Here is a 17,364-nt window from a genome sequence, read left to right on the forward strand (position 1 = left end):
AAAATAAACTACGTTGCTGCTCCTGCAGTTGTTTAAGCTCTTTGATGTCAAGGTCAACTTATTATGACTAACCTGTTTTGTGACTAGACAGTGTTCACAGACAATGTACGATCCACATTTGAAGTTGCCCATTATTTTGTTCATCTGCAAATCAAACTGTATTTGGGGCTTATTTATTCTGTATGTGTTTACTAGGCCTTTTCTAATGTTATCATTCTTTTTAAAAGCGAACAATGGTTTGGGAAGTTTAATGTCCTGGCCTTCATTTAAAATATTCCAATTGGAATTGACCACATTCTTAAGTTTGTTACTAATGTTTGAGTACTGTGTTACAAAGACAAGACGTTTGTCAGTTGTTGACTCTTTGTTTTAACTACTGTCTTGATTTTGGTCAAATATGCTCTTGCGGTTGTAAAATCTTGCCCGTTTGATTAATCTTTTAGGGTATCCTTGATCTAAAAGCTTGCTTTTTAAAATTTCAGAATGTCTATAAAAATCATCAAGTGTAGTGCAGTTTCTCCGTAAGCGGAGATACTGATCAGAGGGAATATTATCCCTCTGTGCTCTGGGGTGATAGCTCCCATAGTGTAGAAGGGTATTTTTGTCCGTGGGTTTGGTGTACAATTCAACAGACAAACATCCTGATGTGTTTTTAATAGTAATGTCAAGAAAGTTTAGAGCTGTTTTGTCACTCTGCGCCGTGAATCTCAAATTGGAGTCTCCTAGGTTTAACCATTCCAGAAACTCCATCAACTTCTCTTCTTCACCTTCCCATATGAAGAAGATATCGTCTATGAAGCGACGCCACATCAAGATGTTCTCGTAGAAGGGCGCCGCCTCATTGTAAATCTGTTTCTCCTCAAAGCTACCCACGTACAGGCAAGCCAAGCTCGGCGCACACGTTGCCCTCATGCTGGTACCCTTGCACTGCAAATAGAGGTCCTCCTTAAACAAAAATAAATAATTTTTCAAGACCAAGGTCATGCAGGTACCAATAAAGTCCTTATCAGTGCCTCTAGCAACCTCCGGTGTCAACAGGTCCGCAATGACCTTGATTGTATCATCCTGTGGTATGTTGGTATATAATGCTTCTATGTCTAGGGTCACCAACCACTGTTTATGATTACAGAAGTTGGTGCCCTCGACCTTAGAGATTATACGTACAGAGTCCCTGACATAGGATTTCTGTTTCAATACCAAGGGCTTCAAAAAGGCATCCACATATTGGCTAAAAGGTTCCAATAGGGAGTCTATGCCACTAACTATTGGGCGCATAGGTGGTGAGGATGAGTTTTTATGGATCTTAGGAAGACCATAAATTGCTGGTGTCTGGACATTATCTTTCCTAAGAAATTTGAGCTCTGTATCACTGAGCCAATCCTTGTTTTCTGCCTCTTGAAGAATCTCCTTCACTTGTTTTTTAAGTCGTTCAAGTTTAGAGTGGGGGATTCTCAAATAATGGTCAGTAACGCCCATTACGGTCATCATCCGCTGGTCATAGTCGCATGTATTGAACACAACGACTCCTCCCTCCTTGTCAGGCTCATATCTTCCGTTAGTCATTTGTGAGCGCTCCTGAGAGCACCCGACATATTGTTCTTATCTGGGAAAGAATTCCTAACTATCTCTTTAACCTTCGTGTCTACCACGTGTTCAAAAATGTCTACACTTTTGCAGACCGAGCCTATGGGGGAGTAAAGGTTGATTTCCCTTTTAAAACCAAGATATTTTCAGGAGCTGTATATTCCCTATTTTCAAAAAATCCAGTCAGTCTGATCTTTCTAACGAAAGCCTTCAAGTCCTTTTCTAAAGTAAATGTATTCACTTTGGACGTGGGTGCAAAGGTAAATCCCCTCCCTGTACTTCTATCTCCTCACTAGTAAGTAGTCTATCTGACAAATTTATAATGGGAATAACATTATTTATCCTACATTCTGGCGCCAGAACAGCTGATTGCGGGTTTTTAGATATTCCTGAGGAGGAACCCTCTGATAATCTTGGGGGGATTTCGCTGATATTGACCCCTCCCATGTCCCTGAGTTATCCTTGTGCCCCTCCTGTGGCGTGGTTCTAAAAAATCACCACCATAAGTATTGTGGGGTATATGGGCTCCTTGATCCATCAAATTAAATCCTTCCTCCTCACTGCTGGAGCCTGAAGTGTCAGAAACAGTAACTCCTTTCCTACCCCCTCTTGAATAAATTGGTCTAGGTTTGTATTGTCCAGCACCTCTCTGTTCAGTACTTTGTTGGAAATAATCCTTTCTGGTATAAGGATAAACCAGCTCTAAACTGAATTTATTGACATCCTTCTTAAGTTTAATGGTCTTCCTATTAGTCAAATACTCTCTATACCCATTGACCTCAAAGTTGAGTTCCTATAATCTTGTTATGGCTGCTTCCAACGCTGTGCTTTCTTTAAGTAATTTCTCATGTTCCTCATTCTCTTTTTCCTCTAAGATAATCATTTCTTGTGCAGCCTCGATAATAAGAAAAATCCAGTCGCGACTGCATCTGTTTGTGATGTGCGTCCAGATCTCAAGGAATTTAGGATTATCTATAAATAAACGGGGCTCATTTCTTACTTGTAATCCAATGGGGATTACACCGGCTCTGAGGTATTGAGTGAGAAACTCAGCAAGGAGCTCTGTGCGAGCTAGCTTATTTTTAAGATTGAAAGCCTTACCCCGCCTGTCATTATTACCTGTCAGGACCGTTATTTTATTTCCTGACTGCGTGGCTGAACCAATGATCTTATTATTATATTGGTCCTCCGAAAAACCAAATGTTTTGAATGGGTCCATAATACTGTGTGCCGTTAACAAACGGTCAGAAACTAGAACTCTCCAACCAGTCGGTTGTGCTTAAATACCTTGAAACCAAGGGGAGGGGCTCTTGGAGTCCTAAAGGGACAGAGCACCAGTAGCAATTTTGTTAAAAAGATTTTACGCTTTGGACTGCAAAGCAAAATAATCTATGTAGTCCATACACACCCCACTCATACACTTGGAACAACTCCAAAAGTGGCAAAGTATTTGTATTACAAAATATTTTTTATTTAATACAAAGCAAGAATTTGAAAAAAAGGGATTTTCAACCCCAAATAGATGGCATTTTAATATTAAAAATGAGCATCCAGAATCACAACATCACAAATAAAAACAGTTAAAAATTCATGCTCATCAAAAGATGAAGAATAACAACAATATCACAACAATGGAGGATACTACATACAGAAGGAAAACATAAATGAGGCAACCAAAGTTAGCCCTTGCGATGTTAATCTGTGGCAAACTAAAGACACTGCATGAGACCAAAACTCGGTCACTATGCCCTTTGTCCTGTATTCAGATTTAACAATGAGATTAGCGTTGATGCATTTCAGTGGAGCTATATTGTTCCTTCCACCTTCTTCAGGATAAGAAATAAAGAAATCCTTCCTCCTTAACTTCCTTTATCATTATCTAACAAAAACATAATATAATAAATATATTAAAATACATTATTGTACCTTTGAAATGTATACACAGTACACATCATTCACCTTGTGAATATATATTTATATTAAGCAGATAAGTCCTGTAAAATCGCCTTTAATACCCTTGCACAACAGTGTAGTATTATTAAGGGACAGAATAAATACCAGTTAATAAGTAAGTCACAATTAGAGCTCGAATACGTTTGGGGATGTTCCACATCGCTCATTACCAGATAACAACCACACACCTCAAACACACTAAAGCAATTCATTAAGCTTAGCTGATCAGACCTATTCATAGACCCTAACCAGTCTAGGATCTCATACTTCTTGTAATATCCACTAAGTAGGTTATATATATTTATATTAATTTTTACCTTGATGGGGTGTCTCTTAAATCAGACCCTTTGCAGCTTCATGTATGCAGTGTTCAACTTTGCCATGCTGTACACTGGCACTGCCCACTTATGCCACCATTCGTCCACTGCTTCCCACTCGCCTCTCTTTCCTATCTCAGCCCTCTTTCTCTTTTCTTTTCTTTCGTTTCCCTTCATCTCCTTCTTTCGCCTCTTTTGGAGGCGATTTTTCCCGCACCCCCGTCCCCTCCCCCCACTCTAACCGCCAACAAATGACTGGTTCTGTTGACCCCCTCTTGCTTGTCAGTTATGTTGGATAAGCATGCATCACACATAAGGGTTGTATTTTTCTCTTGTGTCCATGATGGATATACGTGACATTACTCCTGTTGTTTCCATTAGAATTTTTGTCATCAATAACAATAATTACAACAACAAACAAGTCATCGCTGAACAGTATTCCTCTCATACCCTTCTGAGAGTGACATGTCCCAAGGGTATTCTTAAAAGATCCCCATCTCAAGGAAATCTTCGCAAATAACCACTGCTCTATATAAATCCAGCCTTAAAGGAGGAGAGCACAGTTCCATCATGTAGAGGAAGCATCGAGAAACCAATAGCTTGTCTAAGCTTGCTGTGGCTACCGTGCACAAAGTAACAACCCGAAAGGTGATGGATGGAATTCTTGAATTAATCTCACCCACTGGCGATTGCTCCAGTCTGGATTCTAGACCATCATTTTCCATCCACTATGCTACCAACAGGAACAGTCCAGCTCAAACTGCCAGGCCAGGTCCCATCCAGATGGAAGAACAAGCAAGCCCAAACCAGTTTTGATCTACTAAGGTCTCTGCAAAAAGGTATAACTTTAGTCCTTCGAGACAGTGAGCATGGGGCCCACTGGGCCTAAGCGTTGCTCACTGTGCCACAGAAAGCAAGCTTCACCCCTCTGATGAAGCTCAGATAGGCCAAAACCAGTCTTGGTTGCTTGTGTCCCATTCAAAGGGGACCTGACCTGGCAATTCGAGCTGGAAGCAGGACCAAAACTGATTTGCATATAGCTGGATCCTAGCTGGGGATGCATGGTATGCAAAGAATGATGGACTGGGATGCAGCCAGGAGTAAATTACCAGTGTCTGATGTTAATTCAAGAATTCCATCTATTACTTTTTTGTTTACCTACAGTACACAAAGTGGTACGATCATGGACTCTTCCGCTCACACACTTGCAACAACAGCATATTAATCACTGCACCTCATATTCAAACACACTAGCTTGCTCACATGCTGTCACGAACCAGCCGGCGGGCAGGTTGTTGTGTGAGGCATATAGTTGCACTAGTGCGAGGGACTACTAGGGCCTTAAGTACTATAATTGCATTAGGCCAATGTTTTTGGACTGATGAGGTTTAGCAGCTTCATCAACAATGACGTTTTGCAAAAAACATGACATAACTAGAGAAACATTGACAAAATTAAAGGGTTAACAGCCAACACCGGACCTATGGGCTTTGCCAATGCTTGTTGCAGTTTGGAATTAGGTTCACAACATATCAAATGCCTAACGCACAATAAAACACAGTCACTCCCGTGTGGAACTGCTTTGCCGCTGTAGCTGCCCTCCCGCTATCCCTGTGACCAGGAACCCCGTGAATTGCACCCCTGACAGCGGCTGCACCCGCCCGCCAGTCTCCAGCTGCCCGGCCGCTCGAAATACCACCAAGAGCGGGGGCGCCAGGAGGAGACCGGCGAGGGGCTACACTCCAAGATCCAGAAGCCCTTGCGAGCTTGCAGCGACGTCACTGTGCGCCAGGCGGCGCTTTAAATCACCATCAAACCCGTCTCGCGGGACGCGAGCGGGACGCTGGGCGAAGCCTGGGCCAAGGGTGGGCCCGTCTTAGCCCGTCAAAGACCGGAGGAGACTGGGCTGGGCCCACCCCCCCAAGATCATCTACAATACAAGAGTCTGATCAGTAAGTAATTTGTGCACGCAAAGTCATCAATGCGTTGATCTGAAATTACTTTTTCTCTATTGCCTCTCCTGTCTATCAGCGCATAAATGTCTACTAGAGGCTCTAGGAGCAAAACCCTGAAAAACATGACATCTACTGTTGGTCCTATCGATCTTTTCATCACCAAAGTGAATCAAACCATCGACCAAACGGTAATGTTGATTGACCGACGAGTATCCTACGAATTAGACCAGGCCAGACGCTCGTCAATGGGCCTGATAGCACAAGCACAAACCCCAAACGCTCCATTACAAAAATCTATAAATCTGGAAATAAACGCGGACATCCACGTAATCCCAAACACCGTGGATCTTTCCGTATCACTACAACTTTCAGACTCACAATTGAGTCAAGGTCTGGAACAGACCCCTGACATTTTTGCCAGCCCGCAGCGAAAATCTGCTGAACTCACACAACGTGAGTCAAGAGGAATTAGGGAAGGAGCAATTTCGAAAGTGCAACATCACAAAGAAAAACTCCAAAAAAATTCAATAAACAAAGACGCAGTAAACTCAAATTCAGATTCACTCATCAAAACGCGTGATCCAAATAACGCTCCACATTTACATAACGACAAAACCGTCGCTACTTTGGATTCCAATAGTAACACTAATTCCGAGGTATTGTTAGTCGAAGATCACAATGAAAGATCCAATTCTAAATTAACTCATAAGAAGCCGGAGGCTTGTACCATAACAGAAAACGTACTTAACAACAAAATACAAGCTTCTCTACTAAAAGAAATGTCTGAAATGGTCAAGCACCAGCTCCAACCGCTTCAAAAAAGCATACAAATTATAGAAAAGCAATTAGCAATACTGGTCGAAAACTCAAAAACAACCTCTAACCCGAGAAATAAAGATCATTTAAATCTACCAGGACTTAAGGTCTCATCAAGTATTGTACAATTCACAGACAAATCAAAACAACCAGTTAGTAGTATGGCCACCATAAATAATACAAATACTAAACCAGTTGAGATAACAAAAACAATCACTAATAATCAGATACCTTCACCAAAGAACAAGACTACTCAAGAAACTCCTAATACAGTTACAGGCTCTCAAAACAAATCACCAGGAAAACTCCCTAGCGTAGATGGTGCGGACAAAAAAGCTTCTCCAGTAAAAACCCCTTCTACAGTTCCTACCTTGAATACCTTTGGTAATGATCAGACACAGAGACAATTTAACAAATCAGAACGGTCAAATAAAAAACGGCCAAAATTGGTAAATCTTCCACCGGAAGCAGCACCTTTTGTTTTCATCCTAACAGGTGTTCCAGAACTGAATAACGACACAGAAGAACCAACTTGGTCATTATTTAATAAAACTCGATACTGGTTAAATACCAACAGACCTAACCACCCAAACAACATCACCAGTATCTCAACTGTGAAAAGGGTTTCATGGATAGGTCATCAACCTAAAACAATATCTGGAGACTGTATAATTGTCAATCTCGAAAATCCCCGTGCAGTGGAATACATATGCTCTTGGGATCAATCAGGCAATACAGGAGGAATAAAGGTTAAACGTCTATCCTTCTTTTACCCCCAACAAAATCGTCGCCCTGATGACTTCAATTGCCCCCCAGAAAGGTCCTGGAACCACCATGGTCATGAACAGAGAAACCAAAATCAGAGATACTGGGACCAAGGACACAATCAGAGAAACCGGAACCAGGGACACTGGGGCCAAGTAAACAACCAGAGAAACTGGAATCAGGGAGATTGGGATCAAGGAAATAATTATTCGAGCTGGCATCAGGAAGATTGGGGTCATGACTACAACGACCGGGGCGATTGGAACAATTATGGCAGGAGGTCACGACAACCACTTCACAGAGACACATGGGCTGGAATACCAACATCAAATAGTTATAGCTGCCTGGACATGGTCGACTGACCACCATCAAACCCCTGTACTGTGACCAATTCGCACTACATTAGAGAGTGCTTTGAAAGACCAGCTGAACACCCGGTGACCACGATCTCAAACAAAATCCAAGGTTCACCAAAAGCGAGACAACTGGAACCAAAAGTAACGACAAAACTCCCACCTACGGTAAAACAGGCCGAAGTCCCTCCGTGTATAACGAATGTCAGCAACAGACCAACAACCTCGCTACAAACCTCCCTAAGGTCACCTGTCAATCCTATTAAATATCATGACAGGAACTTGTTATCCTGGAACGTGGCGGGACTAGCAACCAAAAATATGGAAAGCAGCTTCTTAGATTTGGTTCACTCAAGCGACATAGTCTGTCTACGAGAGACATGGCTAAATAATCCAATCCATCTTGTGGGATATAGAACATACTTCTCCCAGGCAACAAAATCAATTTCAGGGAGAAGTAAAGGAGGTTTAACTACATATATCTCCAACCTTTGGCCATGTCGTGAAGTAACTCCTGTTATACTCCATCAGAATTACCAGATTATTAGCATCAAAGGAACTAATCAAGAGGTTTATACCCTCATAAATTTCTACAACAACATGACTACAAGTGAGCTGTCTAAAGCCTTAAACGAAATTTTAGAGGAGATCAATGAATCAAATAGAAAATATGCAAGAATTCCACACACAACAATATGGGGAGGCGATTTCAATCTTCATTTATGCAAAAATAGCGATGCCTCCATTTGCGGGATTACAGACGAATACGGAAATCCGTTACCTCATTTTTCTCACCCCCCCGAAGGTACCAATATGCAGGCCATTATGGCTGAATTAGACATAGGGTTTGCAAACATGTTAAAAACGCCCATAACGCAGTTTTCTCCTACCTTTCATGGCAGAGGCTGTGATTCGGTAATTGACTATATTCTGATATCCAGCAGCAAAGCTAAGTGCATAAAATCATTTGAAGTGGAGAGCATTGCACTTAGCGACCACTTTCCACTCAGAATAACACTTCAAGAACTAGATCCTCAAAAGAGCTCGGAAAAGACTCTGCCTGGTTTGCTTCACCAAGAAGTATTAACACTGAACAAGAAAAATGGGTATACCCTTAAATGGGGTAATCTAGATCAAGACCTTATCAACGAGAAAATAATAAAAACATGTAAGATCGAAATTGATAAATGCTTGGACCCTCTTTCAAACTCAGTAGAGATCATGAGTAGCTACTATGCAATAGCGAACACAGTAAGCCAAGAATTAACCAGACCTAGCAAAAAAAAAATAATACTTCGAAAAATGGGTGGTTTGACACAAAATGCACAAAATCATACTCAAACTTAAAGAAAGCCCTGACAAAACAACCAAGAAATAGAGCAGAGGTAACTGAATTAAGGAAAACTTATGTACAGGCAATCAAACAAAGGAAAAAGGAGTTACAAATAAAGCTTTGGACACAACACTTGAAAAACAGTGCCCTGAAAGACAGCACAGCCTTCTGGGAGACAGTTAAAACTCCATTCTTAACCGATAACAATGATGGCCCCTCTTTGGATGTTGCCATAACTGCATAAAATTGGGTACAGCACTTCTCAGGGGTTTTTGGAGAGGTTGAGTCTGAAGACTCGGCTTCTCAAGTTTCTCTTCCTTTGGTGCAATACCCAATAAAGATACAATTTACACGCAAAGAAACAACTAATGCCATAAAATCTGCAAAAAAGGGCAAAGCACCGGGACCAGATTCTATTCCCATGGACCTCTACAAATTGCTACCTGAATTATGGGCTCCTCTTCTGACTAAAGTGTTAAACGCAGCAAAAGACACTGGCCTTCCTGACTCCTGGTCAACCTCGATCCTGGTCCCCATTTTTAAAAAAGGCAACAGAGACAGTCCAACCTGCTACCGCCCCATATCCCTTTTGGATTCAACTGGAAAGATGCTAGGGCGTATACTTTTAAATCGACTCCAGGAGTGGTCTAAAGAGCAAGGGGTGCTCTCAGACCTCCAATACGGCTTCAGGGCCGGGCTAAGCACCGTGGATCAAGTCCTAAATTTAACATTACTTGTAGGAAAATATGTAACAGCGAAGAAATCCTGTTTACACATGGTGTATGTCGATCTAACAGCGGCCTTTGACTGCGTGAAACACTCAAAGCTCTGGACAATAATGCTACAAATGGGGATAGAACCACCTATAGTAGATATCCTCCGTGAGCTATACTCCGGTGCTACGGGTAAGGTCAGATATGGAATAACAGGACAACTAACTAACAGCTTCCCAATTCAGAAAGGGGTAAGGCAAGGGTGCGTGCTGGCTCCGTTCCTATTTACACTTTATACGAACGGTTTAGAGGCCGCACTGCTAAAAGGCGTTAAAGACCTGCCGGAAGCCGGACGTCGACAGATTCCAGCGTTACTATACGCCGACGACGCGGTAATCCTGGCAAGAACACCTGTCCAGCTTCAGAGGGCCCTAAATAATTACTGTACCTTTATGACCAGTCTTGATCTAAAAGTGAACATAAGGAAAACTTATGTTATGCACGTCGGCAACAGAGGGAAAAAAGAGAAAAAAATCTTCGTGGACAATCTACCTCTTGAAAGAGCTAACACCTATCCTTATCTTGGTATATCTATTGATGAGGCGTTTAACTGGAGAGAGGCAATTAATTCCAGAAAGTTAGCCCTCATAAGAACAGTCGGCGCCTTAAAAGCATTCTCACTTCGCTTGGGAAAAAGACCACCCACCGAAATGATTAAGATATATAATGCAAAATCCATCAGCACAGCAACCTTTGGAGCAGGAGTCTGGGGCACAACGAATGTGGAGCCACTCCAAAAAATTGAAAACTCCTACCTAAAGTTTTTATTAGCTGTTCCTAAAAGCACCACCACTTTCGGCTGTCACCTCGAACTCGGAGTACACTATATATCGGACATTATTAAGATTCAGCCTATCATGCTATGGCGTAGAATATGGGCCACGGAAGAATGCCACCTCACAAGAACAATAATAGAGGATTGCATGAAACTAGATCATATGAAAAAGATTAAATGGTTGGTATATGTAAAATCTTTCTTCACTGACATTGGCCGTCCGAGCTTCTTCGAAGACCCACCATCCGTAACAGACATTTCAAAAAAAGACTTAAAAACACTCTGTCTGTCACACCTGTCTGAACTCCGAATGTTGTGTGAAATAGGTAAACCCTCAGTACAACAATGCTTAATGATACAGCTGGTTCCAACCATCCAACCTTACTTACAGTACGATTTGACGCAATATGAAAAGCTACTCCTTACTCGTTTCAGGTTTAACATATATCACTTTTTGGTTTTATTTCCCACCCAGAATGTATGGACTCACAACACAGCAGTGTGTCCGTGTGACTCTATGTCCCCACAGTCCACAATTCATGTCATATTTTTTTGTAAATTTTATACGCAACTACGCAGGAGGTGGATATTACCACTACTAAAAGTTCTGAACATTCGTAGATGTCGCCCTGCCTATTTAGCATTGCAATTTTTGGAAAATTCTTTGATGACAAAATCTGTGGTACAATATCTAAAACTATGCATTAGGCACCGTACAAACCTATAATGACGTATAACAGTTTTAACAATTCCTTTATAATGAATGAATAATGATTTTTTAAAATATTTATTGTGTTTTTATGTACTTTTATGGTTTTCATACATGGAATCCGAATAAAGATATTTTGATTTGATTTGAACACAGTCACTCTCTCTCTCTCTCTCTCTCTCTTCCTCCCTCACTATGTAACTCCAATGTATACTCTTTCTCTGCTTAAACCAAATAAGCTGTCTTTGTAACATTAACACCTCTGGACAGCAGGTTGCACACTGAAGCCTGCAGCAGGCAGTCAATTTCCTGAGCTACTTCATTGGTATTGGTGCCTGTAACTTGCAGGTTTCACAATTTCTGTGGCATGTGCCCAGCTCGCCATTGTAGTGATTGTCACCTTTCCTCGAGCTACTCATGTTTTTATCTAAGCTTCAATGCTGGGATAGATGCATGGATTTGCAGGGTTTTAGCAATATCCCTCGCTTTTCATTCCCCCTGCCAATTGGCACCCCTATTCCCTTCATTCTCCTCTAAACAATTCCCCAAAGCACCACCCCCTTCCCTCTGACCTCTTAGGCTATCCGATCATGATTTGCCCAACTAGCACAACACAATCTCAGGGAGCTGTCAGCAGCATTGTCCCATGTCACCTGGCATGAACTGCTGCCCTCCTGACCTCGCACTGTTTGCCTCACCTGCTCCCTGAAACACCTGAGAACGGGAGGGCCTGTTTGTGTTACACTTTCTCCTTATGAATAAAATGCATAAGTAAATAATGATGTAGCCTGTTTACTACCTGGTGTGATTGACAAACCTAACATCAATTTGTATTACATTTATCCTGGACATCTTGCGTGCCGCATACAGTAGTTTTAGTTAAGCAATGACGTCATGTAACCTGCTAACTAGTGTATTTATTTGAAAGACGGTTAATTAGCATTTATATCTCTGAATTAAACAATCATTTGCAATGAAATAGGTCTCCAATTTACGGGAGACCTATTACATTGGCAACTTGGAATCATGGACATTGGTAGGGAGGGAAGGGGAGAAGGCAAGGAAAAGGGGGGACTGGAGAGAAAAGAAGGCACGGACAAAGCTGCGTGACTACAGTGGAAATAGTACTCGCCCGTGTAACAACGAAGTAAAGGGGCCAGTAGCCATGGGAGGTTACAAATGACGTCATGACCATACTAAGGCAGGACTAACAAGCCTATTATGGAATCACACGCCAGAATTTACGGAGGACAAAAACAGAGGCCATTCAAATATAAGGGTGGAGAGTAGGGGGCAGGTTGTCTCCCATGTTCGACTTCTGCATGCCTCGCGGAGCGAGCAGCGCATGCTCCACTGTCTAATTAGGAAAACAAGCTTTGTTTTTTATGTGAAAAACATTATTATGAAAAGGAGCAGAGGAGGTTGGGCAATTGCCCACTTTGTCCATGGCTTAAAACGTCTCTGCAGTACCTCTTAAATCACAAATTTCTCCAAATCTTTTGCTCCGCTGAACATATTGTAGATGCACATTTATAAAGGGTATATCATAAAATTATTCATTGGTGAAGGTGTTTTCAGTGATGTTTTGCAAGTTCATTTGACAAATCAACTCAATGAATATGTGAATCTTAGTATAGATTGTAATTTGCTTGTGTTCCACTGTAGGGACCACCTTTAAATAAACTGATGGTGGGCTTGATGTGTCTCTTAGAGAGCAGATTAGCAAAAGACAACAGATTGGATCAAAACCATTTAATCCAATTTCAAAACTTTATCTGCATGTGCCAAAAGTGACCTAGGATATGTTTACACGTCATGCCTATCAGCGAGTGATTTTAGAATATTTGTCCAATGTCCAGTCAGATGGAAGGCATCTCAACTACCTGACTGCAGTGACAGCTCCAGGCCCCTTAGCAGTCTAAGCCAAACAGATGAGATGTCTTATTAGTTGTTCTTACCCTCCACCCAGCTGCATTCTAAGCCAAACTGAAGTGGTGTCTTATTGGTAGATCTCATCCTCCAATGAGCTGCAATCTAAGCCAAACTGAAGTGGTGTCTCATTGGTTGTTCTCATCCTCCACTCAGCTGAAATCTAAGCCAGACTGAAGTGGTGTCTCATTGGTTGTTCTCATCCTCCACTCAGCTGCAATCTGAGCCAAAGAGAAGTGATATCTTATTGGTTGGTCGTAGCCTGTGAAGCAGCTGTATTTAATACCATTGTTCTCCTCATCTCCTAGTCCCTCCTGTGGTTACCCTTACTAGAGAGGACCCCTCAACGGCAGTGTGCCGGGCCTCCGGAGGAAAACCAGCAGCGAACATCTCCTGGCACCCGGCATGTGAGAGCTGCATCACCGAACAGCAAGTTCACCCAGACAGGACAGTGACCGTTATAAGTACATACAGAGCGAGCAATGAAAATGAAACACTCGTCACATGTGTGGTGTCACATCCAACCTTTTTAGAACCACTAGACAACTTCACCATTGAAGTTCACGGGAGAGCAGGTAAGGAAGGCATATTCCTTAGTCTCAGGAAAGAATGAATGCTTTGATGTTCTTAGTTTAAGTAGTATTCCACCTCCCTATGTTAAGTTCCCTTAGACATGTATCTTTTATCTTTCATTGTCAAAAACCAAACATTATCAGGAGGGCATAAATATTTATCAGGAAAATGTTGAGATAGTGTAGGGACGTTTCTGAGATGTAACATAAATGTAAAATATGTCCAAGTAGTGGGACCTTAACCTTTTTATGCTTTGCGGCTTACCTATTCCGCACACACACAAAAACAGAGGGCCATTATATTTCATGTGAACTGCACTGAGTATTATTTTAAGAGATCTCTTCTTGGGAAAGTGATGAAATACCTACACCCAGCAAAAGATGTATATTGAGATTAAAAAGTGATGATTGAATGAATTGGAAACTCGTCTAAGGGATTAGCTAACCTAAGATTTGGAAACCGTGTCTGCATTCATTACTAAAAATGTGAATTTGTTGATCTTTAGCAGTATCCGTGAAAGAGCGAGAGTATGGCTGCATCCGGATAGCAGCATTCACATTAATAGTTACTGTTTCTGGGTGTCAAGCTGGAGCTGAGATTAATTGATTCATACCTTTACACAGTTCACAAAAGTAGATTACATTTGTAAGTGCTGTGATGAGCAGCACCATTTTAGATGTTGTACAAGTGGGAGAGCCATACTTCCTCTAGACAATCGGTTCTAACTTAAACAGACTCAGGGATTCTGCTTTTTTCACATGCCTTTTCGCCAACTTTCCTGTGACTTCCTAGGGTGGTTGTTCTACCCTTTCCCTCTCTAGGACCATGGCAGCCCAGATTCCCCAGCGTAGGCATAATTCCAGGCCTATCTAATGTTTAGTTTAAAATGTAGAGTGGGTAGTGCAGCTTGATGCAAATTCACAGCTTTTCGTGGCATAACACAATATTTCAATTTTCAATCATGTATTCTGCAGTATTTCCAAGAAGGGATACAGTCAAATAGCAGATTATCTAATGCTAAAGCTAATTACTTCTGTGAAGTCATATTAACGGCAGAAAATTGTCATAAAACATATTTCAGGCAATAAAACTTCCAAAATTCTTTTGCCTGACACTGTCTTTTCTGAATTCACCTGCATTTTGTGGCAAACTTACATTGTTTTCAGAAAGATAATCACTGATATCTATAATAACATCAAAAAAGAAATTTCTATAGGCGACAGTGACACAGAAAGGTTTGGATGGCCAAATTTTAGTAGACAGCCTTCCCATGATTTTAGTGTTTGAAGTAGAAAGGCTGCTTCAAGTGAGAAATCATGCTCAACGTTGGATATTAGGCCTACTGACATCCTGATATTTCATCTTGCTGGCCTGTACTACCTTTTTAAACCGTTCATCCCAAAAGCACGGGTTCTTACCCGCTGTGAAGTTGCCAGGGATGAAACCCCTCTTGAAGAAGCTGAATGTGAACAATTTAGAAGTTAGTATTTACAGACCCATCTCCTTGATTCTATTTAGGCCAAAATTGAAGAAAAATATGAGCTCTATTTGCTCTCTAGTCTTCTTGAAAACAATCAAATATTGCCTGATACCCAAATAGGCTTCCCACCAGGCCTTGGAACAGACACCACCTTGGTCACTAACTTAAATCAAGCGAGATTAGACCTGGAGAGAGATAACTCCACCTGCCTTGGATTGTGTGATCTGTCTGTCTCCTTTGATATGGTGGATCAAGGAAATGGAGGTAACAGGTTCTGCTTTTAGTTAATTTAAATCATTTTTTTAGAATAGAAAGTTTATGGTTAAAATATCATATAATTCAAATATTTTCGGTGCCATTTGCTGAGTGCCTCAAGGATCTGCATTATTCCAAATCCTGTTTAATATATGAATGCAGCTTCTGGCCCATTTTGTTAAGGGATTTATATTCAACATGGTTTCATATGTAGGCAACTCCCAGATTCTTTTGAGGTTTGATGCTGCACTGAAATAGGAGAGGTCTTTCAAAACTGTTTGATGGAGGGAAAGCATGGAATGAATTGCAAATGTTTAAGATTGAAGCAGAACAGACAGGGATGATTGCTTTTGGAAAACGTCAACCCTACTCTTCCTCAGTCTGGACTGATACGCAGGGCTCACCTCCTTCTGTTGCTGAGAAGGTTAAGGCCTTGGGCTTTATGCTCGATAAGGAGCTTTCTCATATTGCTCAAATCAATGATATTATATCATCCTCCTTTCTACAGCCAAAACTTGTACATAAGATTTTCTCATATGTTCTGACTAATCTAAGAGCAATACTAACCAATGCATTGTTAAACTATTGTTTGCACTGCTCAAACTAAGGGGCTCATTAGGATCGCGGTTTTCCCGCATCCTCCGGGCCGGCGGAAGCCACCGCCGGCCCACAGGACGCGGGAAAACCGCCGCAGAGCCTCCAAAGACCCACCGCCAAATTAGGATGGCTGGTGGATCTTGGTTTATGTCCGCCGCTTTTCCGCCGCGGTCGGCTTACAACCACGGCGGAAAAGCTCTTATATGGTGGCGGTGTCTCTCAGACACCGCCAGCCATATTAGGATTGCGTATCTGATATGCTTTTCCGCGGCGGGTTCTCCGCCGTGGAAAAGCATACGGATGTGCACTTCGGGGGCCCATTGCAGGCCCCCAGGGTGAAGGGGGGGTGGGGGGTGCACATGGGGGGTACCTATGGTACCCCCCATGTGCACCTATGGTACCCCCCTGCATTTACATGCAGACAGCGGCAGGCACCGCGCGGTGCCTGCAGCTTTCAGCATGTAAATGCAATGCGTGCTTTTTTACCATTGCGGCGGGCGCAGCTTGAAGCCGCACCCGCCGCAATGTTAAAAATAGAGGATGTGACCGCCAGGGTGGCGGTCACATCCTAATTGCAGAGGAGGGAACGCCGCAGCCCATGCGGACGTTCCCTCCTCCTCAAGGGTCGCGGACGGACTCAAGTCCGTCCGCGATCCTAAAGGGCTCCTTAATTTGGACTTACCAGAGAAAGCTAATCACAATCTTTAGGTCATACAAACTTAGCTGTAAGGACATCTTTAATCTGCAGAAACATGATATCATCTCAAAGGCACGACAATCAATATATTGCTTTCCTGCGGCGATACCAGGGCCGGCTCTAGGGCAGTGCGATCTGTGCCACTGCACCGGGCGCTGACTTGGGGCGTCATTTTTTGCAAGTACATTATCCTTTTCTTTTTAAAACACATGCTGCCGCATTCCTGCTGCCCTGTTCCTGGCATCAATTAAAATGTCACAATAACTCCAGTGATTAATTGTCTTCCTGGAAAGAGACTGGAAGGTTTGTCTAGTGAAAGTTTTGACTCATTCTAAGGTAGTGCACAGGGTTAAAATGCCTGCTGCTAAGAACGTGTACCATGCAGTTCACAAAGTGCGTACAATGTAAATAGGTCAGTGAGTTACTGCTTATGCAAGAGAGATCCTTTTGGTACTTGTCTTTTATAAGGGAAAATCCGTATATAGAACATTGAGCTATTA

At 42.1% G+C, this 17,364-nt stretch overlaps 1 protein-coding gene across 1 annotated transcript in view; it reads left to right on the forward strand.

The window, feature by feature from the left end:
* Positions 1–17,364, forward strand: part of LOC144772437 (cell surface glycoprotein CD200 receptor 1-A-like) — a 369,215-nt gene that overhangs the window by 228,530 nt on the left and 123,321 nt on the right. Inside the window, exon 3 of the mRNA XM_078656756.1 lies at positions 13,571–13,837. Within this exon, the coding sequence (XP_078512882.1) occupies positions 13,571–13,837 (267 nt within the window). The remainder of the gene's footprint in view (positions 1–13,570; positions 13,838–17,364) is intronic.

Source organism: Lissotriton helveticus, chromosome 8 (genome assembly GCF_964261635.1).
Source record: "Lissotriton helveticus chromosome 8, aLisHel1.1, whole genome shotgun sequence".
NCBI lineage: Eukaryota > Metazoa > Chordata > Amphibia > Caudata > Salamandridae > Lissotriton > Lissotriton helveticus.